Source organism: Ornithorhynchus anatinus, chromosome 14 (assembly GCF_004115215.2).
Source record: "Ornithorhynchus anatinus isolate Pmale09 chromosome 14, mOrnAna1.pri.v4, whole genome shotgun sequence".
NCBI classification, from domain to species: Eukaryota; Metazoa; Chordata; class Mammalia; order Monotremata; family Ornithorhynchidae; genus Ornithorhynchus; species Ornithorhynchus anatinus.
Genome location: NC_041741.1, coordinates 36,850,600 through 36,877,701, shown reverse-complemented (window position 1 = coordinate 36,877,701; position 27,102 = coordinate 36,850,600). Strand labels below are relative to the sequence as shown.

At 40.5% G+C, this 27,102-nt stretch overlaps 1 protein-coding gene across 11 annotated transcripts in view; it reads left to right on the top strand.

Moving 5' to 3' along the window:
• ANKS1B (ankyrin repeat and sterile alpha motif domain containing 1B) overlaps positions 1–27,102 on the top strand; it is a 587,732-nt gene that overhangs the window by 557,045 nt on the left and 3,585 nt on the right. For 10 of the 11 annotated variants that reach the window (XM_029079026.2, XM_029079024.2, XM_007670005.4 and 7 more), the window contains 4 exons: positions 7,837–7,848; positions 10,173–10,259; positions 13,471–13,608; positions 26,413–26,580. In XM_029079026.2, the coding sequence (XP_028934859.1) occupies positions 7,837–7,848; positions 10,173–10,259; positions 13,471–13,608; positions 26,413–26,580 (405 nt within the window). The remainder of the gene's footprint in view (positions 1–7,836; positions 7,849–10,172; positions 10,260–13,470; positions 13,609–26,412; positions 26,581–27,102) is intronic. The other variant, XM_029079025.2, reaches the window with a different exon arrangement.

The window sequence follows — 27,102 nt, the reverse complement described above, 5'->3', positions numbered from 1 at the left end:
AGAAATTGGGAGAAGGGCTAAGAAGAGGGGCAGGGGAGAGTGACTTGGCTCCCCCTTCTTCCTCCAAAATACCTCTCTTCCTCTACCCTGCCACCCTTCCCACCCTGCCTGCTGGCCCCTTGGCCCAGCTGTGTGGCATAAACCTACTCCCCCTCTGGCTTTGCAGTCCCAGAGGGTGAGCCCCGGATGCAGGAGGGGCCAGGATGGCAGCTTCAGTAGCAGGGTCCGCATTGGAGCTGCCCAAAGAGAAAGTTACAAAATAGATTCTAAATCGTAGCGGGAGACCAGGGTTAAGCCCACAGTTGTAGAGGGGAGGGCTGGAAAGCCCCAAATCCATGGACTTCTGGGGCAGGAGAGAAAGAGGCAGGGCTAGAAGTATGTACTTGACTGGAAATCGCTTCCTTTTTGTGCCTTATCAGAAAGAAGGATGAGTTCAGAAGCTCCTAAAGGGGCAAAATTCCCTCTTCCTATGGATAGCTCATCAGCATGCCTACTTTTCATTGTAGAATTCTTTTCCTTTTTTGTTATCACTTGATTTCCAACCATATTCTTTCAGAAAATCTTCATGATTTCTTTATCTTTAATCTCTACCCACTGGGAAAGCCACGTTTCCACTTTGGGTAAAACCATGGTGTGGATGTTTTCAGCCCGGAGTCCGGATCATTTATCTTATTCTAAACTAAGAACTGCTTGTAATAATGTCCCTTAACAGTGAGTTGGGAGGTTGTTGAATGAAGTCCCTGAGACCCAGGTGGTAATCTGCTTTTTAGGATTAAGGGAATTATACTTTTGCCAAGAGATACCTTCTGCTTGCATGTTTCTATATAAAGAGGGTCCATGTGACAGACTGGGAAAAATCCCGTTAGGTTCTCCTTACCAGAGCCGTGGTGAACGCCACCTCACTGAGAGGATATTTTGATTTGTGTTACTTAATAGCAATTCTTCTCTCCAATATCTGTACTATAGTTATTTTAATCTTGGCTACACCAGTAGGCAAACTGAATTTAGGAGCCATTTAAATAGCTAATCCTAATTCAGTGGACTGGAGATTAATGCTTTGTCTTTTTATGACTAACCTCTGTATTTTATTTATGGAATAAATTCCAAAGCAACTTACATTCCCTCAGAAACAGTGGAAGAATTAAGTAATGTTCTTTAATGCTTTGAAGACAAAGAGCTACCAGTGTTTTGTGAAATAAAGATCAGTGTATTAAGATAAAATATCACTTAGTTGTTCAGTCAGTTCTCCCCACAATAACATGTGTTTTCACTATGCAATTTGGATACAACACTGTTGGGAAATTAGGCAGTGTGTATTCTCAATAGAAACAGTGGGATATCAGAAAAAGCAGTTGTTTACATGTGCACTATCGATCAAGGCATGTGTATTATCAATCAACCAAGAGTGCTTTTGAGCACTTGCCCGAGTTTACAGACAGGCGGGGAAGATGGACATTAAAGTAAAAATTACAGGTGGGGGAGTCAAGATAGTTAAAAGATCTATCCGTAAGAACTGAGTGATGAGAGGCGAGGGAGCGAAGCTGCGTAATGAATGCCAAAGTGTCGGTAGAAGGAGGAATTGGGTGCGGAGGTGAGAGATTAACTCAAGGAGGCCTCCTGGAGGAGATGTGATTTCAGAAGAGCCTCGAGGAGAAGTGTTCTGTCACATCTGTGGGGAAGGAAGTTAGTCAATTCGTATTTATTGATTGCCTACTTGTGTGCTGAGCACTGTAATAAGCGCTGGGATAGTACAGTTTAACAGACACATTCCCTCCCCACACTGAGCTTACATCCTACGGGGGGAGACAGCCATTAATATAAATAAATGAATTACAGATATGGACATAAGTGCTATGGGGGGCTGGAAGTGGGAGTGAATAAAGGGAGCAAGTCAGGGTGACACAGAAAGGAGTGGGAGAAGAGGAAAGGAGGGCTTAGGGAAAGCCTCTTGGAGGAGATGTGCCTTCAGTAAACTCAAAACTAAACCCTTCATCTTTCCCTTCATCGCCACCCCTCACTATATGGGAGTGGGTGGTTCCTGGCCATACGCAGCAGGAGTATGTGAACAACGGGTTGGTGGAGAAAGGCAAGAGCAAGGCACAGTTAGTAGGTTGGCTTGAGAGGAGCAAAGTGTATGAGCTGAAATGTGATGGGAGAGTAATGAGGTTAAGTAGCAGGGAGAATGCTGACAGACTGGAGATTCCTGTACACAGGGTTCTTTGATTATCTAATCCTTACTTTATAGGAGAACTGATGGTTTCATTGCAGGCCACATAGTAATTGTGCAGAAGGATCAGTAGTAAATGCTGCATTTGATAGAATATAGACTGAGGGTACAAGTTATGGCAAATACCTCAGATGTAGGATTTTTCATTCGATTGTATTCATTTAGGTTTAGTGTGAGGAGAACTCTGAACTAGGTGTTAGGGTAAATACGTGCAATAGAGAACTTAGACATGATCGCTGCCCACGAGAGAGGAGTTTACCGAAGACATCAGCGTACGGTGCCATATGTTGTCTGGTTGGTTCTGGGATTAAAAACAGGTAACTTCATTCCACCAGAGAGTTGTAACAAGTCTTGGGACTGGATGGAGCCAATACAGGATCCATATCATTCCCAAACCTGAATCACTGTGGGCAGATTGGAATGGATCCTTAATCTGAACAGCTCCAAAGGAGATCTCACTGCCTGTCTGAGGAGACTGATCCTATCAATCTGGGACAAACCCTCATCAAACCCAGCTAAATTACTGGATTGCCTTTAGGCTCTCTTCATTCGAGGAGGGGAGATTAGAGGAACCATCTGGGTCACCTCTGTGTTCTGTATTTGGCTGGAAGTGAAGCAGGGGAGAGGCTATTGGAGGGGTTTGGATGAGTTTAAGTGGCAGTTGGCTGCCGGGGTCAGGCAGGGGAAAATCCTAGCCCTTCCTACCCTTTGCAGTTCACCGAGCTCTCAGCGCCTAAGCACTTGGCTACTTCGTCAGGTGACACTCACGTACATGACTTTACACTTCATTTCTTCCCCTAATGTTTTTTAAGGGTTCGTCTCCCCCGCTAGACAGCAGTTACCTTTAAGGCAGGGAACGTGTCCGTTGTATTCCCCCGAGAGCTAAGTGCGGTGCTCTTCACAGAGTAGAGGATCGATAATTATGGATTGATTACCCAGAACAAATACAGTCTTTCCTTCTTTACCCATGAGCATCCCCTTGGTTAGAAACTTAAATATGAACCCACAGAGGTGACCAGACTCCAAAGGTGACAAGTTCCAGGCTGACAGAAGAACATAAGCATGTTTAAGGCTCCAGTGATTCTGACCTAAGCTGCTGGTTTAGTCCCCAGCGTGGATCCAGCTGGCTCTGCCAGGCAGCCACAAGGACTAGGCCTCTGCCACATCTGTAGATGTGTTTCCCTGCTGCTGCTACACTCCGCAGTGAGTCCAAACCACACCACAATCGTAAACGGTTGGTTAAGTTGCTACATTGCCTGTTTATAAGGTTTCAGCAAAGCTAGCGACATTTCCCGGGAAAGCTGGCAACCCCTACACTGACTTCATCAGTTGTCAGCTGTACTGGAACAGTCAAGACTGGGTATGAATTTTAATTTGTGTTTGTGTGTGTGTGTGTGTGTGTGTGTGTTACTGAATGCCTGAGCAGGTGAGTGGAACATATGTTGTTATGAGAGAAGAATTGGTAGGAAGACCCAGAGTGAAAGAAATGGTCAAGGGAGAAAGAAGCAGGAGGAAAAGTGAGGAGACAGTGTGTGTCTGAGAAGCAGGATGGCTTGGTGGATAGAGCACAGACCTGGGAGTCGGAAGGACTTGGTTTCTGATACCGGCTCTGATACTCGTCTGCTGCGTGACCTTGGGCAAGTCACTTCACTTCTCTGTGCATCAGTTACCTTGTCTGCAAAATGAGGATTAAGATTCTGAACCCCATGTGGGACAAGGACCGTGTCTAAATTGATTAGCTTGTATTTACCCCAGCCCATTAGACAGTGCCCGACGCACAGTAAGTGCTTGACAGATAACATTAAAAAAAAACACCCCAAAACAGGATCTCCCAAGTCCTTCAGACAGTAGTAATCTACAGTGTGCCATCTGTGGTCACATCATTTTTGCCTGTCCCCAAAGTTCAACTTTAGCTTCCTTCTTTGCAAGTGTGGACCAGATAGGTGCTTCCTGGGTTCTTTTAAAAAACTGAGTTGCTGCAGCTCGCTCCATTCTAACAGTGGCTGTCTCCAATCCGCCATACTTATTTATTTACATTTACTGTGTGCAGAGCACCATAATAAGCTCTTGGAAGAGTAAAATCTCCAGAATTCAGTTGGGGACAAGCACAATCTCTTTCCCCAACAAGTGACCATCTGTGGGACCAAAGGAGGATACTATCCCCTGGAGGTGGACAGTCCACACAGAGATTCTCTGATTGAAGAGTTGAGGGGCCAGGGAGGGTGGGGAAAACTGCTCTAAAAATGATATGTGCCAGTGCAGCTTGTGAATTATTGGAGTTACATTGAAATGAGGGGAAAATCACCACTTCCAGCCTGAAGTGAACTGTGAATTTTTACTGCATAAGTTAATTGAGTAGCAGAGATTGGTCTTTCTAGGTAAGATAAGCATAAGATAAAGGCCGAAGTTACGATTTAAGAACAATGGAAAACTATAAAACTGTATTTGTTCTTCTGCAAAATTCAGGCCATCAGATTATAGAAAGCATCTTTGTGGCCTGGGATAATTCTACCTTAATGAAATGTTAAAGTGCTTTTTAATAACTGCAAGACGCCAGAAGACTTTCGGTTATTAAGCTGTTTCTTTCCCCTAAAAAATCCAGTTAATTTTAAAGTAGAAATAATAAATTAGTAAGAGCATAGTTAAAGTTGGGGGCCATTGACAACCCATTTCTTTGGGGACTCTGGAATAGATTTGGGTTTTCTAAGGATGGTACTGATAAATTCAGTCTAAGAAATTGGGATGACTTCAGTTGTGGAAGAAATAATTTCCTTGTTTCAAGCAGAGAGCTCTTGCAGGGAAACAAGGAATGGAAGGGCTTTGTTAATAAAACTGAACATATGCCATACTAGTTATCCAAGGACTCTGAGCAAATGCAGATAGGTTAAGTCAATTAATATTATGAGAGATCTCATCTTTTAGAAGGACCAGGCTGGCAAAACACACTGTGTTTATGAACAGATGTCCTTTTGCTGTTAAAAGTAGAAAAATGGTGATTTCTGCAATAAGTGGGAAGCCACAGTACTAATCATTTGGCACACGATTGAAGTGAAAGTGTTATCACATTCAGTTTTTTGTAAAATCTTGATAGAACAAAATGTATGCTTGAGTGATTCCTCACTGTCATATTTGCCATCTCCCCCTAAAGTTTCATAAAATTCCTATGCTTTATGATTTTTTAAAACCTTCTTCAAAATTAATTTTAAGAAAGCATTTGGAAATTGCTTCAAAAAGTACTTGAGCATCTGTTGATCAGTGGGAGGGTGGGTCGAGCAGGGCATGGGCAAAGCTCTAACTAGCAGTTAGGTTTTGATCTGTTAGAATGACTGCTTTCCTTAAAGGAGAAAGATGGGCTAGCTGTACTTTTAAAGTCATTCCAGCCCCAGGATTGTATCATGAGAAAAGAATACAAATACCCTGTACTCAGAGAAATGCAAATGAATCAGAGGCTTTCAGCAGTTCTAGCTGAGTCTCCTCTGGAAGCCACACTAGGTTATTTCTTTCATCTGCTGAACATTCTAAAACTCTCATCTATATAGTTAGGGTTGGGTTGTTTTGCATAGTTGTTGGTAACCTAAATTACTACACCCTGGATATAGGCTCCAACTCACCCTTGGGAACATCCCGGAGATGTTTTCACACCTAGGAACGTAAACTTTTGCTATACTAGTGCTGGAGATGAAGAATTATATCGGTTTCAAGTCCAGGCTCCTTTTTTCAGTCAGTGCTGCTCAACTCCTATCTAAGGTGGTTCTGTGTTCCATTCTTAAATGCAAACAGGGACTTCTCCTATAATGCAGGTATGGTGGTTTTGAAGAAACTCATGTTAAGGATAAGCTACATGATGGTACTTGTATCTTGATCAACAGCTCGGCGTGGGTGCACGATCATTCCTTCCTTAACCACAGCGTGTTAAGTCCAATCAGAAGGCTGTTCCTTTATCCCTCAATAGTGTTCTAGTCAAAATGCTCCAAGAAAATGCACAGTGTGCACTCACTCATCCATTTCATAATTTGTTTTGGTAGTCTGTTCTCATGTTTAATAAGCCTGGTGGTCTGAAAATTCTTTCTCACGCATAATGTACATCTCTCTTACTGGAAGTTATGCCTGGACTATCTGCTTCCCTCCTCTACTGAGTAAAGAACGTGATTAAAATTACCATCTTTTTCCCTTGGACGTAGTGCGGTAGTTCAATTTTTCAGAAATAATCTCTTGGGATTAGGAGACATGATATTTTGACACTATATTTTTGTGCCTCCAGAAAAGAGTAAACTTCTCTAAGGTTGCCCAAAATTTGAAAACAGATAAGGAATGAATGGCCACTTTTTCCTAACATCCGAAAGGAATTGATGAAATATCTGCAATTCAAATGAGATGGCAAACTTTTTGCGCATGTCATAAAGTAGGGCGTGTACTAAGAAGATTATTAGGTTCAGTCCACACATAATTACTGATGCTAAAAAGATTAGTTTTAAGAAAATTGTAATGCCATCTTTTCTGTTCCATGAATTTTAAAACCCTATTCTCCGTTTGGCCTTCAGCCGTGAAAGTCATCCAGTCACTTTGTTTAAGTAACTGAAATGCATTAGGATATAATGAGGCTGCTATTTTTTTATTCAGAGTATGCCTTTCGTAAATGGTAAATAAAACATGATGGTCATCTACCATTTGTACCTCATTTTCTTTCTCTAGGACTCAGCATCTACAAATTATCTGCCTAATGAAACCTCAAAGCACATTGGCTGAGTAACCTAGATATTTTAGTCAGATAAAATAGTTTGTGGGGGTGCTTTCTAACCTGAATATCTAGATTATTAAAGTCTAATGTGAATTTGGGACCTCTGAAAGCCAGAAAATATGTGTGGACCTAATTAAGGGTAAAGTATATAAAGAACTTTAAACTGTTGGGAAGAAAGATCATAGTCAATTTACTTCAAATTTATTCATGGCACCTCTCAGAATGATTTACAGAATTCCTCAAATTACATTGCATGGTTTAAATTAATCTTGAGAGAAAAAAATCAGGCAAGAAAGACCTCTTTTTTTCATGTAATTTAAATTATGCCTTTCCATAGTCAGGAATTGCAAAGATGGAGATTCCTATGTGCCAGTAGTAAAATGAGGGGAAAAAAAGGGGGTAGATTGAATAAATGAGGCAGCATGACCTAGTGGAAAGGGCTGGAGTTAGAAGATCCGGGTTCTAATTGCAACTCTGCCGTTTCCCTGCTGGGTTATTTTAATCTCTCTGAACCTGTTTCCTCATTTGTATCTGTTATTATCTCTTGGATTGGGAGCTCCTTATGGTATAGGGATTTGTCTGTTCTCATTATCTTGCACTTGTCTTAGTGTTTAGTGCAGTGACATATAGTAAGTGCTCAAGAAATATCCTAACAGAAAAACAAGGTCTACAAAAACCTGCAGTATTTTTAAAAAATGAAAATGCTTTTAGCTGGATCTCAGAGTGCCTCATTAAAATCTTTTCCATCTTCTGGCAAAACTTATTTTCAATAATTTTGTTGTGGTTGGTGAATTTAAAGGTTTTTTTTTTCAACTTTTCATATATTTTCTCTTTTATTACATTCCCATCTATTTTACCTGGAAAATCCAAGGCTAATTGTCAGGTAGGTTCTTCTTTGCAATTTCAGGGGTGTAGACAAGGGGAAATTACTGAAGGAAAAAAATGGGGAAAGAAGTGGGCTCAAAATCAAGTAAGCCTATAGTGAAATCAAGGAGACTTAGTGAATAGTGAGTTAGGAAAAACACTGAACCGATCAATCGGTCATATTTACTGAGCATTGTACCAAGTGCTTGGGAGAGTACAGCATAACAGATGTGTGAAATGGATTTCCATACTGGCAGTCTAAATGCTAATGAAAACATATGAGGAAAAGTTGAAAATTTAGCTGAGGAATTGGCAAAAAGTAAAATCATTCTGTGGTCTAAGAAATGGAGGAAAAGACAAGGGCATCAGAACCTCTCCCTGTAGATAGGTTACAAACATGCATCTCAAGTTAAGAAACATACACAACCAGGGACAGAATCCCAAGGCTGAATAGACCCTACCAAACTTCTTCCTCTTCTCTCCCTCCTCTTTTTTCTCCCCCTAATCATTAATAATATTTATTGAGTTCCTCTTGAGTGTTAAACACTGTATTTGGAGCGTGGATGACAAAGACATGATCCCTGCCTTCAAGGAGCTTACAGTCTAATGTTTGTAATACTCATCAGTAAGGAAACCAGAGCACGTAGATGAGTACTCTGCACACAGCAGGTGCTCAAGAGATACTATTAATGGAATAACAGACTGCTGACGAGTTCAGTTTCTACAGTCGCATTGTAACTAAGGAGGGAATCCAGCAACCACAACATTTCAATTAGCCCTAACACATCTCCACGATCCAAGATGAGGCCCAGCACATTTCCTGCCAAAGTGGAAGTGTTGACAAAGAAACAAGAAAATATTAATGACAATCCTTGAGCACAAGGAATAGAAAGGTGAATTTTTGTTCTATTTAAAAACATATAAGAAGAAGTAGAAATGCGGAAACCTACTAAAAAGCACCCCAGAAAATGTTGAATTAGCACATTAAATACAACAAAAATCTGATTTGATCTGCTAAAATCCCAACTTGTTTCTTTGTTTCACACCTTGTTTCTAACTTGAGTAAGGCAACCAACATGTCCTTGGAGAGGCAGAAAGGTGTGTCTCTGCTAAGTTTCATAATGTAGAAAAAGGTTCCATCCATCTCAATAGCAGTTAAATCCAGGAACAATCAAAAAAGGCACATCAGCTTTATAAGCAGTTTTGTCAACTTCACCTATGAGGCATACTCAATATTAAGTGGCACAGAAGAGTTACCAACATTGAAATCCTGGAAAACAAACAGTCATTCGGTGTTTTTTTAATTGAGTGCTTACTGTGTGCGGAGCACTGTATTAAGTGCTTGGAAGAGTCAATATAAGAGAGTTGGTAGATACAGTCCCTCCCCACAACGAGTTTACGGTTCACAACATGAAGGCAATGTGGTGCTACTTAGCCAGGCTAGCACAGAGACTAGAGTTGATCATAATGTCCACACAGCTACTCTGTGATGAGCTGCAAAGGAGCAGACATTTGCAGGGAAGACTGAACAGTGGATAGGAGAGATAGAGCAGCAAACAGATAAAATGGTGGATTGTTAGGGAGCGACAGAAGGAAACAGACACGCCTGACAGGACACAATCAGGGGCTGCTCCCCTTGAGCAGAGACTCTGGGAGAATGAGGTTGTCAGGAGACATTATAAACTCTGGCAAAAACATGAGTACCTCAGAGACAACCATCTCACTCACCATATGTGGAATGGATTTCAGGCCCACCTGTACACATGGACAGGTGAATAAAGAGAGAGAAAGTGTAATTATCGATCCCGTTTGCATTTTACCTGAATACAGAGAGACCCTGTCAAGGGCAGCATTTAGCATTTAAGTTTCTTGGGGCTTTTTGTTTTTTTAAATCTTGATCAGGTTTTATAAAACTTAGGTTGCTGCATGTCTAATCTCTAGCACTGAATATGTGTTCAGACCTAAATGAATAATATGACTAGAGAAAAAGACTAATGTGTTTTTAATGCCACTCATTCTAGGAGAATCTAAAGTGGCCTGAAAAAATCCTAGGAATAGGTTGCAAACACCTAATGCATTTCTTTAGTGTCAGAAAAAGGGAGTTCGGTATTCCTTCTCCCACATGAACTAGAACATGGCTCTCGAAAGATGTCAGAGTGCAAGACAGGTACTTCATAAGCACAAAGCATAACCAAGTTCAAGAGGAGAACTGTTTGAAATTAGTGTTTGTGAGTGTATTTTTTCAAACTTTAGCTCATTTATATCTTTTGAAAGGAAAAAAAAACTGTTTTGGTTGCTATGCAACACAACCTATTTTTAACAGCTTTCTAATTTTAATTTCAGAAATCTACAGAGCAAATGAAGAAAGTCCCGACTATTGTTCTCTCAGTCTCTTACAAAGGAGTCAAATTTATCGATGCAACGAATAAGGTACGTGTAAGGAGGACATACACTTCAGAGGAGTACCTCTCTGATGTAGAGGCCATGAAAAGAAATGCCAAATAGAGTTAGGAGTTAAAGCCCCAGCCTCCTGTACATTCTTCCATCCCCCTTCTTCCCACTCCCAGCAAGCTGGGTTTGCTTTGTTTATTTGCTCTTTGGGGTTTTCTGTTTGATGTGGGAATGTTATAAAGAGGCCAAAAGGAGGCGATGCTTCTATCCTCCCACCTTTCCTTAATATTTTCCGCCAGAACTCCAAAAACCACTCTCATTCTCCATCACCACTACCATTCTATCTTCCCTATCACTATCCTGCCCTAGAATAGTGAAGCATCATTTGCAGACATCTGAGTAACCTATAACAGATTTCTTTGGTTAGCGGGAAGGATAATGGAATAATGCACAAACATATATATATGTGTATATGTGCGTGTGTGTGTGTATATAAATACATCTGTGACTATATTTTCCTTCCCTCAAGGCAGCCTAATTTGTAGGTAGAGGAAAAACCCCTGGAACTTTGTTCATCCCAAATTTCATGTAATTACCAAATAGCTCTTCCCATATGTTTTGTTTTGAGCACCAAACTCCTACATTTCTCTCTAAGGAAATATGAATTGTAGGCTTTTGGAAGTGTTCTTACTATGAATAAGATTCCCATACTGCTACGTAGAGTGTAAAAATGTGTATATATTTTAAGGTCTTACTCCTTTTGAAGATGACCCAAACGAGGCAGAACAAAAGTGTGTGTCCCATGTATTTTGGTTCGTTTCACTCAAGAAAATGTATTGGCAGAATAACACTCCCCACACACTTCCATCCATTTAAATAGTACAGTTATGACTAAAGTAGTATGAGCATGACAGATTCCAAATATCAATGATTCTGTATCACCTAAATATGGAAGGTAACAATATTAGGGGATTTGGAATAACAGGACTCCAAATAACAACACATTTTTATTTCTGGAAATCAAGTTTAAATAAACATAGAGGGAAGGGTTTGATTGCCACTTTTTTAGTCTTGGAATTGTAACTCACTACTAGAAAAATAATGTGTTTGATTTTTAGAATAATTCATTTCTAGGTGTACCCTAATAAATGAAAATATTATTTTGATTAAATAAATAACTCTTTACATTGTTGAGTATATAGTGTTGATATTTTATTGCTTATATATTGTGGAAAAGTGGATAAATGAAAATTTAAAGATCATGGATGATGAGAAGAATTGGCTTTCAAAGCAGCAGCACCCCAAACTGAAGGTCTTGAGTGGAAAACGGATCCATTACAGCTGCAACATCTGGCTTCTTGAGTGGTTTACTACAACATCTATGAGCCTATGAGCCATAGATATTAAAATTATGAAATCCCACAATTAAGAATTCTGTCAGCATTGAAACAGTACTTGTGACAAGACAGAACAATCTGCTGGTCCAAATATCTAGAGGGAAATCTGATTTTTAACAGATTTCCCTGGTGTAAAATGAGTTAAAACTGGGGAAAAGAAGATAATCTGCCATGTGATTCACAGTCTAACAAGATACCTAATTTAAGGAAATTAAATTTAATGTAGGAGGATGGGCTCTAAAATAATTTTCGATAGGATTATTATTAATTTTTTTTTAATTTTCCTGGGGGGAAATGCAGCCTTGCTGGAAGGAAATAATCATGGAGATAAACCATGCAAAGCCAGAAGAAACTTATTCCCACTTTATTCATTTATGGATTTTAAATAGAAAGGGAGCAAATTTCATCCTTAATACAATTGGATCCCAAATAAATAGGCCGACAATCAAGAGAAGGTCCAATTTTCACCAGTCCTCCCTTTCATGTACATCCATTGCGTAGACGATTGCTCTTCTATGCAGAAAAGACTGTCCTTTGGCAGTTGTTGGCTACCCTTTTTAGATCCATCAAAAATGAATGAAGACAGAAAATGCTAGATTCTTGATTATATAAATATCCTAACTGTACCTCTCTCTTCCTCTGCCATTAAAGTGGAACTCAAACTTTTCTGATTAGTTCCCAGGGGAATGTGCACCATTCTCCCGGGAAATTTTAGAACTACAATTTGAACGTATAATGCAGAAACAATGTTCCACAAACCTTACTCTGGAAATTTAGTAATGGGAAGAGGCCTGTTCATAAAAATAGCAGGGGAATTTTCACTGCAATTAACAATCCAATTCCCCAAAATTGTGTTTCTTAGTCTTTGTCCTTTAGCGAGTAAAGTGCCAATTTGGCTACAAGCACCTCTTATGAAGGAAGACTTTATATAGCATGTGATGACCTAGTCCCCGCCGAGGTAATCAATCAAGATGGTCATAGTTTGCTAATGATAAAGTGTGGAGATGTAACTGCGTATCATTTAGAATGATTACAAGCATTTGAAAATCTGGGCAGTTACCTCACTTTTAGCATCTTATGCTCAAATGCCCATCAACAAAGTAATCAAATTGTATACTCTAGAAACTGTAATATGTAAAATTGATATTTTTATTGGGAGCTAATTTTAATCCTACCCATTTTTGATAATAGTTTTGCGTATGTCACAATTAACTTCAGACTATTCTGATGAAGGGGCCAGGGCCTTGTTCATGTTTTTGACATTAAGGCTATAATTACTCCCAGTAGAATGTGGATATTAAACGTCTGTGGTGCGTTAAATGGCTGCAGATGATATTGAGACATACTTTTATGAAATTCTAGACATCAGTGGATATTTGAAGTTCAGGGTATATTTGTGCAATCCTCTTTACAAGAAGAGCTGAGATTTGTTTATTGTGATAGTTGTGAAAAAGATAGACTACATAATGGAAATCAAATATTTGTCCTTTGAAGTACATCGTCATGTCGTCTTAGTTTGCCTCTGGAATTTAATGACCTAAATGTGTTTATCAAAGTTATGGAAATGCATGCTGAAGAAATGATGCCCTTAAAAGATAGTCTAAGCTTGGAAAAGTGGGTATTTTTAAGTAGCTTTCTCCAATTAGCAAGTTACTTTGTCAAATTAGTGAGCATCCTCTTTCAATCTGGCATCTCTTTTGGCTTTGGGTTGATGAAACTAGATTTGATGCTGTTACTTGGAAATATTTTCGCAAAAAAGACTATAGTTTTAAGTGCCTGCTTTACCGTGATATGCATATAATCCCGCCTCCTGATTTGGAAAGAAAAAGTGGCAATTGTATAATTTTTTCCAGAACATAATTGCTGAGCATGAAATTCGTAACATCTCCTGTGCTGCTCAGGACCCTGAAGACCTCTCAACGTTTGCTTATATCACTAAAGATTTGAAGTCTAATCACCACTACTGCCATGTATTCACTGCCTTTGATGTGGTGAGTCAATATACCAGCTCTCGTTTGGCAATTTACTTTCGAACCTTGTTTTTATTGAAAACCCTCTTTGTAAGTACTATAAATGCTTTACCATGTATTCCAAACACAGGGCGTCATGCAGATGGACAACTGAATGGTGCGTAGGCGGAATATTGGAGCTTATTTCTGAGATTGGCACATTTTCACTCTCTCATTGATTATTGCCATTTTCTCTGTGTCATATCTCATTCCTTTTTGCTCAGCTACCAACTCCATTTTTCAGGCTTGACAAGCTCCTTTCTCCATTGTCAAAATATAGTAAATATCATTTCATTGTACCTGATCTAAAGTGGTCCCTCTGTCACCTGCTAGACTCTTTCAAAATGTGAGCCTGCTACAGAGAAGTGTTTTTCATTCGGCAGTCAAGACAACTGCTGATACATCCTGTTCTTGGGTTTCTGATTTAGACATCTGCCTGTGTTAAATGAACTAGGCCTAGCCTGTTATAAACTTATTTGCTATCGTAGACCTGGAAGACACTTGGGCATTCAGATTTTTCTGACCCAGTTGTAATATTTAGTCGAATCAATAAATCATAGCAATTGAAAATTTGTAAATATTAGGTGATTGAGGGAAACAAAATGCTCATTTCAATTGCACTAAACACGGTATGGTGCAGCTGTAAATATAACTTGAGAATATTGGCTATATTTAGTCTCTGTGATTGAATAGATAGCCACGGATTCAGAGAATACTATTGTAACTAAATTGTGATCAGAAGAATTTTCAAGTACATTTGCAATTTTAGTTTTACTTTTTCTAAGCTAGCCTATTTGAGGACTATCAAAATATTCAGCTATCAAATGCCCAAGAATCCATTCCTCGCTACATCATTTCCTGGTGGACATAGAGGAAAAATAAAAAGTAACTTCAATGAAGTTGGTAGATAAGAGAAATAATAATAATGATGAAGATGGCATTTGTTAAACACTTACTATGTGCAAAGTGCTGTTCTAAGCGCTGGGGTAGATAGAGGGTAATCAGGTTGCCCCCGGTGGGGTTCACAGTCTTCATCCCCATTTTACAGATGAGGTAACTGAGGCACAGAGAAGTGAAGTGACTTGCCCAAAGTCACACAGCGGACAAGTGGCAGAGACGGGACCAAAACCCAAGACCGCTGACTCCCAAACCTGTGCTCTTTCCACCAGGCCACTACCTCCTATTTAGATTGAACCCCATGTGGGCTGCAACCAACTTGCTAAACTTGCATCTACCCCAGTGCTTAGAACAGTGCTTATAACACACAGCAGACACTTAGCAAGTCCCGTAAAACAAGCAAAAAACAATATTGCAACCTAGAAAAAGCATATTTATTTTTGTGAACTTAGCTTATTTGAATACTAGCTCGACGGTTAAATAGAGCATTTTCTAACCAGTGTCATATTTATGAGCAAATGGGTAAACGTCTAGTCACATTTTACTATTTGTTAAATTAAATCTTACCATTTACGAACAATGACATTTTGATAGATCTAGATTTCACATTTATTTAGTGAACTTCCTCTGTCAGAATTCTGACATTGCAACTAACACCTCAAGCTTATTCTCCTTCTAGAATGGAGTGAGTGGACATCTCTGTTGCAAAATCCACCTGCTGCCTTATCAATCAGTCGTTTATTGAGTGCTTACTCTGTGCAGCACACTGTACTAAATGATTGGGAGAGTACAGTACAACAGAATTAGCAGACGTGCCCTGCCCATAATGAGTTTACAGTCTAGAGACGAGCAGAACCGTGCTTTAAATTCCCTGCTGGAATGTGAGTGAAGGTGAATTTTTGTCTTAGAGAGAGTTATATTTCCCAGATAGTGATTTAAATTGAAATTCCACTATATTTTCATGAAAAATTATCATCAAAGTGTTGTTGTTCTTAATGATATCAACATTTTGACAATCAAAATTCTCATTACAGGATAATCATTTAAAAATATTTAAAGTTATTATGCCAGGCCCTTAAAAAGAATGCTCTTATTTCAGGTTGTCAGCCTCTCTGGGTTTCCTAAACCACTCACTGTCCTTGGAATCCCTCATAAGGGGAGAAAAATTGGCAGGGTCTTATTTCAGGCTCAGAAGAATGCATTTCTAATGGAAAAATCTGCTCTCTGATAGCTCTCTAGAGACAACAGTTGGCAAACTTCAGAAATAGCCACAAAGGTTTTCACGGCTGCTACCAACTTATACCAAGACCTTTGAGCTTTCTTTAAAGTGTCTTCATACTTTGCTTCACTAAAAATTCTTTTATATCGATGCTCAAGATGGTAATATAGGGCAGCTTAGAAAAGGATGCACGCTGGAGACTGTTCTTGAAGCTATAAAATCGTTTTTTTCCCCCTCTTTCCCAAAGAACTTTCTGTGTTCCCTGGTATGAAAATATGTTTAAGAATAGAATTGAAATCATATTAATGTTTGTGCTACACTTTGATCTTGTTGGCTGTAATAGGAGTTGGGATTGTTGGCATTTGATGATATACGTATTTTGAAACTTTTGTAGCTTCAGCAATTATCTAAGGCTATGGGAGTACCCCTCCTGCACAACACACCTTGTTTTGTTTTCATATTGTTTAATAATAATAATAATAATAATAATAATGTTGGTATTTGTTAAGCGCTTTCTATGTGCCGAGCACTGTTCTAAGCGCTGGGGTAGACACAGGGGAATCAGGTTGTCCCATGTGGGGCTCACAGTCTGCATCCCCATTTTACAGATGAGGTAACTGAGGCACCAAGAAGTTAAGGGACTTGCCCAAAGTCACACAGCTGACAAGTGACCGAGCCGGAATTCAAACCCATGACCTCTGACTCCAAAGCCCGTGCTCTTTCCACTGAGCCACACTGCTTCTCTAGAAGACTCCCTTTTTAATGATGCATTTATCTCGTGGGATCTAAGAATCCTATGAAATGCTCATAAAATTATAAGACCTAAATTTTCTGTAAATGAAGATATATGGGATAGATCTGACATCAGTTAGTGTTGGTTTTAAGAAAAGTGACCTCTAGGAATGTTAAAAAAATTAAAAGGGTTTTATTTTTTGTTGGAGAAAGCAGGAATGGTTTGTTTAAAACACAACACACACAGAGACTTCTTAATTCTCACTTTGCTAATCCACAAAGTACATTTTGCACTGTCTTCAATATAATAATGATTATTTTATTCCTTGCAAATAGAGTTCCGCAATCTGAGGCAGAAAGTTTAATTCAATGGGTTTGGAAGGAATGTCAGAATTATGATAATTAGGGCTGACAGTGGAGGTATCTGTCTCACATTTTCTGCCTCTATTTCTCTCTGACTTTGGGTTTAATTCTCACTCCCTCATGTTCTCGGTCTTTCTGCATTTCTCACTCACTTGTTCTATGTCTCGGTTTCTCTTGCTCTCTCATTTTCTTTCTCTGTTTCTCTCTTTAACCCAAACCTGAAATATGAGAGGAGCTGGTTCATGGAAATTATAAATATTTAAAATATTTGAGGAACAATGGTCAACAAAACTCACTGGTAATCATCAAGATAACCTTTAAGGGTATAATTTAGTAGGAAGACTTTCGAGGAAGATTTTTAATTGTCACAGTCCCTCAAAACAGTTTCACAACCTGGCTGTTTCCTTTCTTAATGAGCTGTGTCTCTTAGAAGTGACCCGCACACTAGAATGTCTGATAAAGTAAAATGTCTTCGATTTGGATTCCACTAATCTGGAATTCCTGATAATTTGGATATGTTTTTAGTTCCTGCTTTCTTCCTTGGCTCCCTTTGTACTATTGCCAAAGGAAATATTTATTCTACCTCATGATTAACAAAGCCTTAATTAAATAACCAATAACAAAAATTATGCAGAAGATACAGCAGTGGGAGAGCAAAAGAACTTTCAGCTTCAGTAGGCAGATTTGACAATTGAAAGAAAGAAAAGATTAATGCCAGCACCAAATGTTTAATCTAAAATGAACACATGCATTCACATGCACATATAATTCCCTCATTCATATTACTTGTCAGCTGTGTGACTGTGGGCAAGTCACTTAACTTCTCTGTGCCTCAGTTCCCTCATCTGTAAAATGGGGATTAAGACTGTGAGCCCCACGTGGGACAACCTGATTCCCCTGTGTCTACCCCAGTGCTTAGAACAGTGCTCTGCACATAGTAAGCGCTTAACAAATACCAACATTATTAAAATTCCCTACTATTCTGAGTATTTATTGTTCAGATTGGACTCCCCTTTACCCCCATTTTTTCATTCACATTAGTGAGATTTTAACTATATGCATCACATCTTTAGGAGGATAGTAATTTAACAGCTATAATAATAATAATAATAATAATTGTGGTTTTTAAGCACTTAGATACAAGATAATCAGGGCCCATATGGGACTCACAGTCTAAGTAGGAGAGAGAACAGGTATTGAATCCCCATTTAGCAGTTGGGAAAACTGAGGTACAGAGAAGCTAAGTGACTTGCCCAAGGTAACGCAGCAGGTAAGAGGTGGAGCCGAAATTAGAACCCAGATCCTCTGACTTCCAGGCCCATGTTCTTTCCACTAGGCCATGCCGCTTCCCAAATACAAAGACAGAGATGTTTGGTGCTTCTAGCTGGCTTAGCTAGGCTTTAATGTGGCTGTCCATTTTATGAAACTACTGTCTGATTCCTAACCAAATTATAGAAGTGTTATTATGATTTAGGTCCCTGCTGGGAATTGCTCAAGTCCCTTGAAGAAAAGCAAGGTCAGTGCAAGTTAGTTTTGGCTTCTAAGCCACTTGCACTCCTACACATATGTTAGTTGGCGAGGTCCCAACTGTAGTAATATAATTTAACCGTAGCCATATCATTTAAAACCCTTTCAGCACCACCCCAGCAGGAGAACTGCAGGAAAGGAAGCAGAGGCACAGTCTAACAAAACCCATAGTGCAAAGGGGCTGGTTTAAGCAACGCTCTCCAGAATCTATTGGGACATTTGGGGAGGAGCTTATCTTCCCTGCTAATACAGGGAGACTTTTAAGGCCCTTGGGGCCCAAGCAGAGTTTTTCTCTGGGAGAACTTGGGAGAAGAAGCAGTTTCAGCTTCTGGGTTATGCGCTCTGCCTGCCTTTCTGCTGCTCTTGGACCTAGCCAGAAGGAGTTCCGTTTATTAATGCATTTCTCTCTGCCTACGCTATATCTGAGGTTAAAAAGGAAGCCAGAGTTAACAAGAACTAGAAAACCTAAAAGTTGGGCAAGTTTGGCACTTGACCAAATAACTTGATCAAGTCATTTAGTCAGTCAATCATATTTATTGAGTTCTGGGTGCAGAGAACTATACTAAGCTCTTGGGAGAGTACAGTATAACAGACACATCCCATGTCCACGAGTTGCTTTCTGGGCCTCAATTGTCCCCATCTATAAAGTGAAAATAGCAGTTACTCACTTGATCTATTCAATCCTTGTTGTGACAGCAAGTGAAATATGAAAGCACTCTGAGACTTCTAAGGAAGAAAGGTGCTCTCCAGGCCCAAGCTGGGTTTTACCATTTTGCTCATCCTCCCTTCTGCGGCAGGATACATGCTACCAAAGATTTTAAGGCCAGTGGTTTCACTCTGGATTACTTTGATTTGATTGGCACCTGCCATGTAGTTCCAACAAGGAAAGAGTTTATTCTGATATGCTCCTGGGAGGATCATATAATTCATTCTCTCTGCTAAACAAACTTAAACTCTTCCTCAAACTTCCCCTCATACATATCCTGTAGAAGGCAGTGAACATTTTGGCAGACCAAGCTCTGGCTTTGTTCGTGCCCCAGGCTGTGCTCTCTTCCGTGCTGTCTTCACCAGCAATGGAAAGGGTTGAGGACAGAAGAGAAGAGTTCATAGTATCATGCTCTGGATGGAAAGCCTAGAGTGTTGTAGGAAGAAGCATTTGGTGATTCATTCAGCAAGAGTCAGTGTTCTTTTTGAAGTCATTACTAAGCCTATACCCCAGCAAAATATCTCCCGCTTAAGTATAAAATATTAGCAATCATTAAAAAATTGCATAGCATCTTCAGTCACAGGTAATGGATACTGTGGAAGTTGCTGTCAGTTAGCATCCAAGTCCTGAAGAGCGTAGGTACCTCTTAGCAGAATATTCCTCCAAGCCAAAGAAAACCAATTTAGGGAGTGTTTTTATTTTAGAAATATAACCTATCAAATATGATTTCTCACACCATCCCTGTGAAATTGTAGAGCTAGCTGGGGAGATTGTATGAAAGGCAGTGTGCCCTGAGGGAAAAAAAAAAATTCCAGCTTTCCAAATATATTTTAATATTGAGAAAATAGGCGAGATGAGTGGTAGGTGGGCCTGTCCATTTGGGGAACAAAGGGCCCAAGAGAAATAGGCCTAGAAGGGTCCCCTTTGAGAGAACACCCCAGAGAAACAGCGTAGCCAAGTGGGTAGACCATGGGCCTGGGAATCAGAAGGTCTTGGCTTCTAAACCCTGCTCCTCCACCTACCTGCCATGCTTGGGCAAGTGACTTAACTTCTCTACATCTGTTGCCTCATCTGAAAAATGGGGATCGATTCTGTGAGCCCTGTGTGGGACGGGGACTGTGTCCGATCTGATTAGCTTGTATCTACCTAGTGCTTAGTACAGTGCCTAGCACATAGTAGGTGCTTAACAAATACCGTAAAACGATTTGCCGGCACGGGAGGTCTAGGAACCAGCCTCTTTGTTCTCGGAGACTCGGGACACCTTAAATGCGTTGGTCAGCCTCAAGTAAGGCTGACCCCAGCTGCTTTGGTAAGGCGGGGAAGGGGAGCAAGGCTTGGGTGAGTTGTTGAGTTCAGGCACTTACCACTGGTGATAACAGTAGTGATACTTGTGGTGTTTCAGTGCTTTCTATGTGCCAAGTACTTTACTAAGGGCTGGATGTAGGATCAGGTGAGATACAGTCCCTGTCCCACATGGTCTCTCATGGGAGGGAGGTCAGATACTAAATCTCCATTTTACAGATAAACTGAGGCACAGAGAAGTTAAGCGACTTGCCAAAAGTCATTCAGCAGCTTAAGTGGCAGAGCTGGGATTAGAAGCCAGGTTGCCCTGACTCCCAAACCCGTACTCTTTCCACTATTCCACAGAGTAGCCCAACAGACAGTGTAATATAGCAGCATGGGAAAGATTCCTGGTTGGAGACACCCCATTACTGGCTGCCTCTGAGGTGTAGCTTTCTATAAATAGATTGGGGCTCATCACAGATAACAGAAGGCGACTGGGTTAAAGATCCAAAAAGCACAATTAGAGAGCAAATTGATTTGTTTGAATCCAGGCAGCACCTTGAGAGGAGTATAGAGTAGGATATAGAGTAGGATTTCCAGGTGAGAGGCCAGCCAGAGATTTCCCAGTGACAGGGACCTAGCTTTCTCCTTTAATGCACCGTTTGTATTTTTTACCCTTTATGGGGGTTCAGTGAAAGTCTTTTTGTCTTTTATTTCCTTTTGAACCATACGTAAGGTGGAGTCATTCAGTTCTAACTACCTAGCCTCTATTTTTCAGAAAATCAGTGGGTTAACCAGAAAGGATGTACTCTTCACCAGCTAGAGTATTTTTTTGGCCAGTGTTAAATTGTTCCCTTATGAAGCTTTTTGGGTCTGGAGATCTTTACACAGGCTGGAGAAATCTAGACAGCACCACTATCCTCCCTGTCTCACAAGCTGATAATTTTTATTTTTTTTTAATGGTATGCACTTAAGCACTTACTATGTGCCAGGCCTGTTCTAAATGCTGGGGTAGATTCAAAACAATCACGTTGGACACAGTCCCTGTCCCACATGGGTCTGACAGTCTTAATCCCCATTTTGCATATGAGGTAACTGAGGCACAGAGAAGTGAAGTGACTTGTTCAAGGTCAAATAGCAGGTAGGGTTACTGCCACAGCAACTAAAAAGGGGGCAGACAGTCCTCAGTCTCTCTGCAATCCTTTATTGGCCTAGGCCACACGCATAAGCTAGGCACCGTCTACATTGAGGGTTTCCGACTCCATCAGATCAGTTTCTCCAGTCTCTGAAGGAAATGCATAATGCATCACTTCACAACACTTAGATTAGGATCCAGCTCTAAAGTTGACAGTTTTCTGAATTCTTCTAATGGTTCATTTTTTAAAAACCTAGATATAGGTCACACTTCATGCCTTCTGCCCAAAGCGCTCCTCCTGGCAATCTATAGATAGCCCTGGGCATGTCGCCCAAGTCAACTGCAAGGTCGGCACCTTCCCGTAATTTATGTTAGTGGAAAAATTTCACTGGGGTGAATAAAAAGTCCAAGGCAGTTGCTTCTCTGACAGATACTCTGGAACAGAAGTGTGGTCAGATCAGACAAATCCCTTGGGTGGCTTCTGAGAAAGTGTATATTGGGGAACAACCTGGTCTCGTAGGCAAGTTAGAGGATTGTTGTGACCTCAAAAGCTTTTACTGACCTGGAAAATTATTTCTTCTAGCATTACGATAGTGTTGTATCTAGGTAGATGCCTATTGCAAAGAAAGGTTCCCTAATATCATTCTCTCTAAAACAGCGACTGAAAATGCACACTTTGGGAGAACAGGCTCAGGTCAGCACCGGTTAAACTCAGACTTCTTCTCCCCTCAGGGCCCTACTGGGTGCCTTACCTCTCCTTGTGGTTCTGGATTTGTTTTCTAGTCTCCACATTCTTTCCCAGTTCCTCTCCTGTAATTCATTCTTTCATTCAGTTGTATTTCCTGAGCGCTTACTATGCACAGAGCACTGTCCTAAGCACTTGGGAGAGTGCTTATTGTGTTTATTTATAACAATGAGTTTTTATTGTATAACAATAACAATAGAGTGTTTATTGTATAAAAATAAACAGACACATTCTCTGCTCACAACGAGCTTGCTCCACTTCCTCTTTTCATCATCTCTCATTTCCACTGCTTCTCCAGTTGCTAGACTTTGTTCCCCACATAATTACACCTACCCTGTTTTAGGATTGCAAAATTATGCCAAAAATTGGATAAATTTTCTAAGTAAGCATGATATATAAGGGGGCTAATCAGAGCCATCACATTGCATGCGGATAGTGTCCAGATTGGGGCTCTAAAAGCTGAAGGAGTTATCACGTCTCTCTCTACGCACAACTTTGCTCAGAGGCATTTGGGCTCACACTGAAGAAAATTGAACTTCTTACCCATAGGGAGACATTAGATGCAAACTTGATTTGTTTCAGATTCATTTGTGACATTAATAACTACTTAGTTTTATGTTCCTAAATTTTTGCCCACGTTCCCTTTATGCAACAGTTTTCTTGCAGCTATTTTGGTATCTTCAATAATAGTATATCTGCTGTAATTAGTTGTCCAAAATAATAGTGTAATTGCATTGCTTATGAAGATGCAAAGGCATTCATTCACTCTGACCCGTCATCTTTTCTGGAGGTATTTCTAGATCTGGAATTCCCACTTGCATTAAACTATTGCGATCCCAGCATCAGAAGACTTCATCTTCATTCCGTAACCTTTTTTATGGTATTTGTTAAGCGCTGGCTATGTGACAGGAGCTGTATTAAGTGATGGAGTAGATGCATTGTGGACAGGGAACATGTCTGCTAATTTTCTTGTATCGTGCTCTCCCAAGCACTTAGTACAGTTTTCCTCACATAGCCCTCAGTAAATTAATCAGTCATAATAATCAGTCTGGTATTGTTTTTCACTAAGAGTTTCAGAGATCACACACTCTTCAGGGGAGATGAAATCTAGATAAAGCCAGATTCCCACTCAGCCTCTACTCCCCTCTTGTCTCAGTCTGTGTCTTTCCCAGTTGAAAGAGCAGTCTTTTTTCCTAGGAATGTCTGCCTCTCGTGGCTATCCCCCTCAATCAATTCAGAATGATGCTGGACACATATTATCCCTACCTAAAACTTAAACTAAACTAATTTCACAATACCCACCAAATTGTTTAAGCATCTCAAACTTTCTTCGGTGGCTTTCCACCACTCCGTTGCCTCCTACATCTCATCACTCATTTCTCTGTTCCTCTATTCAACTTGTTCTCTTCGATCATAGCTCCTCTCCGTCCTGCCTTTTCTTGGCTCCTGTCACTACGCATTCTTCCGCATCCTCTCCTGAAAGTTGAAACTACTTCTTTGATTCCCCACCTCTCGGCCACCTCCCCACCACCTACTTCTAAATCCCTCCTCAGAATCTCTAGAATGTTCGACATTAATGACAGAATCAGCTAGCCACATCCTGTGTTCTGCCCATATTTGCTCTTTTTTGTGTAGCACAGTGTATCTGGATTTTCTCTCATCAAGTATGTCTAATATATACTGCAAGAAGTATTAGTAATAGAATTTATTGGGCACCTACTATGTGCAAAACACTGTGCTGAGCACTGGAAAGAGATACACAAGGAACAGGTGTTTTGTCCTGTGTGGTGTCCAGAGAATTGTCAGAGTAAAAATGAATAATTGTGCACTTGAGGGATTTCCCTGTGTCTTTGGGAAAAAAAGCATTCGAGTTGTGGACAATATTTCCTGTGATCTTATGAATTTGCAGCAGGACAGTCTGAACCCTGGCCTGTTATGGCTAGACGATTTCAGAAATCATGCATCAAGCTGAAGGCAAGAATGAAAATGAGAACAAGATAGAGTGTATGGAAGGGAAGGAAAAGACTAAGAATAGAAGGGCATAGAATAAAAGATCAGCATACCACTTTAGAGCACCATTTTGTATTCCGGAAGCAAACCATAAACCCCAACCTCTCCCTCACTGATATTATGACAAAATACAGAACAAAGCCATAGGGAAAGCAAAACATCAAGCTAATGTATTGATAATTGGCTCTGTTTGAACATTATTTTTAGGCTTACTGCTGTAACTCTGCCAGATTATGCTTGAGTGACTAATGATTTTCCTTGAGCCTAATTTAGGTTTTGATTGTATTCCATAGATGTTTACTGAATCACAGATGTGTGAGGTGAAAAAGACCAAGAAGATTTCTCTGGACCTCCTGCAGTGTGTGTAGGATTGTCCTTGCTGGAATGTTTGTCTTTATCGTGAATTTCAGTGAGATTTAATAGCAACTGCTCCTCCCCCGTGCAGTCAAAAACCGATCGAGAGGTGAAAGGGAAACAGAAATGCAGATGTTTGCTTGTGTAAAGTTTAAAAACTCAGTGGGCCCTTAGCCAACGAGATCCTAATGTCACAAATTTCCAGGTGCTGTGAAAATGCCCAGAGTGACTGTCAGTCAACAGCATGTACTTATCGCCCTCTCTGTTTAGAGTGCTAGGGACAGTTGGAAGGTACTCCTTGCCCTCAGAGTGTTTATAATAATAATAATTGTGCCGCTTGTTAAGTGCTTACTATGTGCCAGGCACTGTACTAAGCACTGGGGTGGATGAAAGCAGATTGGGTTAGACACAGTCCCTGTCCTACATAGGTTTCACCATCTTAATACCCATTTTACAAATGAGGTAGTAGAGGCACAGAGAAGCTAAGTGACTTGCCCAAGATCACACCGTGGACAAGTGGCGGAGCCGGGATTAGAACCCAAGTCCTTCCGCCTCCCAAGCCCAGGCTCTATCTGCTAGGCCACTCTGCTTCTCTAATCCATTGTAGGTGCCAGGGGAAACACAAATAAAAAATAATACGATTAGTCAGAAACATTTAAACATGCATGTAAGTTCTAGATAGGTCCTAAGCACACTGCTGGACTGATTAGCAATGTCAAGAGCCAAGTTCTGTCAGTCTATGAATTCCTCAAGAAAGAGCTGAATCTGGAACAGTGTTTGAAAAGAAGGACAAGATTTTCAGAGGAAACTTTTAAACTTTACACAGCAAAAAAAAAGAAAAAAAGAATGTGCAATCATTCCAGCTCAGTTGGGCAAGGGCAGTTGCAGATTCTCAGAAATGGAAGGGGCAAGCTGCAGATGGCAAACGTGATGGCAGAGGCAGAGCAAAATCAATCTATTTGATTGCAAGATCCTTGAGAGAAAGTACTGTGCCCTTTACTGCTAGTTTATGTTGCCAAGGTCTTAGTCCCGTGCACATCCTAAGTGCTCAAATGTCATTGCTGATGATGTACCTGCCTATAAAAGCGACGAAATACCCACTAATAATAATAATAATAATAACTGTGGTGTTTGAGCACTTACTGTGTGCCGGGCATGATACTAAACATTGAGCTGAATACAAGCAAATCAAGTTGGGCACAGTCCCTGTCCCACATGGGGCTCTCAGTCTGAATCCCCATTTCACAGATGAGGGAACTAAGGCCCAGAGAAGTGATGTGACTTGCCCAAGGTCGCACAGGAGACAAGTGGCAGAGCCAGGATTAGACGGCCGGTCTTTCGGACTCCCGGGCCTGGACTCTATTAGGTCATGCTGCTTCTCTAAAGGCATGATCAAAAATGGGAACCGTATAGGCTTCTGATCTTGGGAGGGATGTGACGCAAGTCTGGCTGCTAGAAATGGAAAAACGAAGAATCCCAGCAGCCAGTTAGGCTGTCGGAGTGAGCGGTCCAGCGATGAGACGGTTACACTTGTGAGTAAGAGGGGCAGGTACTCGGTGGGATTTAAAAACCAGAGATAACGCCTTCAGAGATCTGAGCCGTTGCATTTAATGAATGACTAATGTCTTTCATCAAACATAAATTGGAATTTTATTGTTCCAGGCTTTCTTGTACCTGTTGACTGACTCACTGAATTTCAGGGTGAAAAGACCGAGGTCATCTCCATCTCACCTCCCATCATGCACTTGGGTGCTTTCTTATCCTGATTTTCAGTTTGAAATGTTCCTATAAATCTTTTTCCATTTGTTTTACAGAATTTAGCCTATGAAATAATTCTAACCCTAGGACAGGCATTTGAAGTGGCCTACCAGCTAGCACTACAGGCTCGGAAAGGGGGCCACTCCTCAACCCTCCCAGAAAGCTTTGAAAACAAGCCCTCCAAACCCATTCCCAAACCACGTGTTAGTATTCGCAAATCAGTGGTAAGTAGAAAAAGTGATTTCTCGAGATTCCAGAGTCAAATGAAACCAAGAGTTTGTTTCGGCATGAATGTGTTGGTTTTTCTGGTTTGTCTTCTGGTGGCAAGTTTCACTTGGACTTTCCCGAGTAAAACTGTTTTTCATCTCCTCCCCAATGCCTCAATCACTTTTAACAGGACTTTGCATGATACTCTCCCTAAGCTCAGGCTGATTGTGGTGAAGCAGGGAAGCGAGCTGTACTAAACCCAAATCACTGATCTAACACTCCATACCCTCCTTTCCAGTGACTCTTTGCACATGTGCAATAAAGTAGTTGAGCCAAGAGTCTCAGATTTTTTAGTCTCCTTTTCAACACCGTGCATGAGAGACGGTCCCAAAGGTAGTTTCATGGCCACTGCTTACGCAGTGGTTAAATGTTGCCGACGTGTTCATTCCAAGCGCTTAGTACAGGGCTCTGCACATAGTAAGCACTCAATAAATACTATTGAATGAATATACATGTGGGCAACTACGTAAGATGTTTTT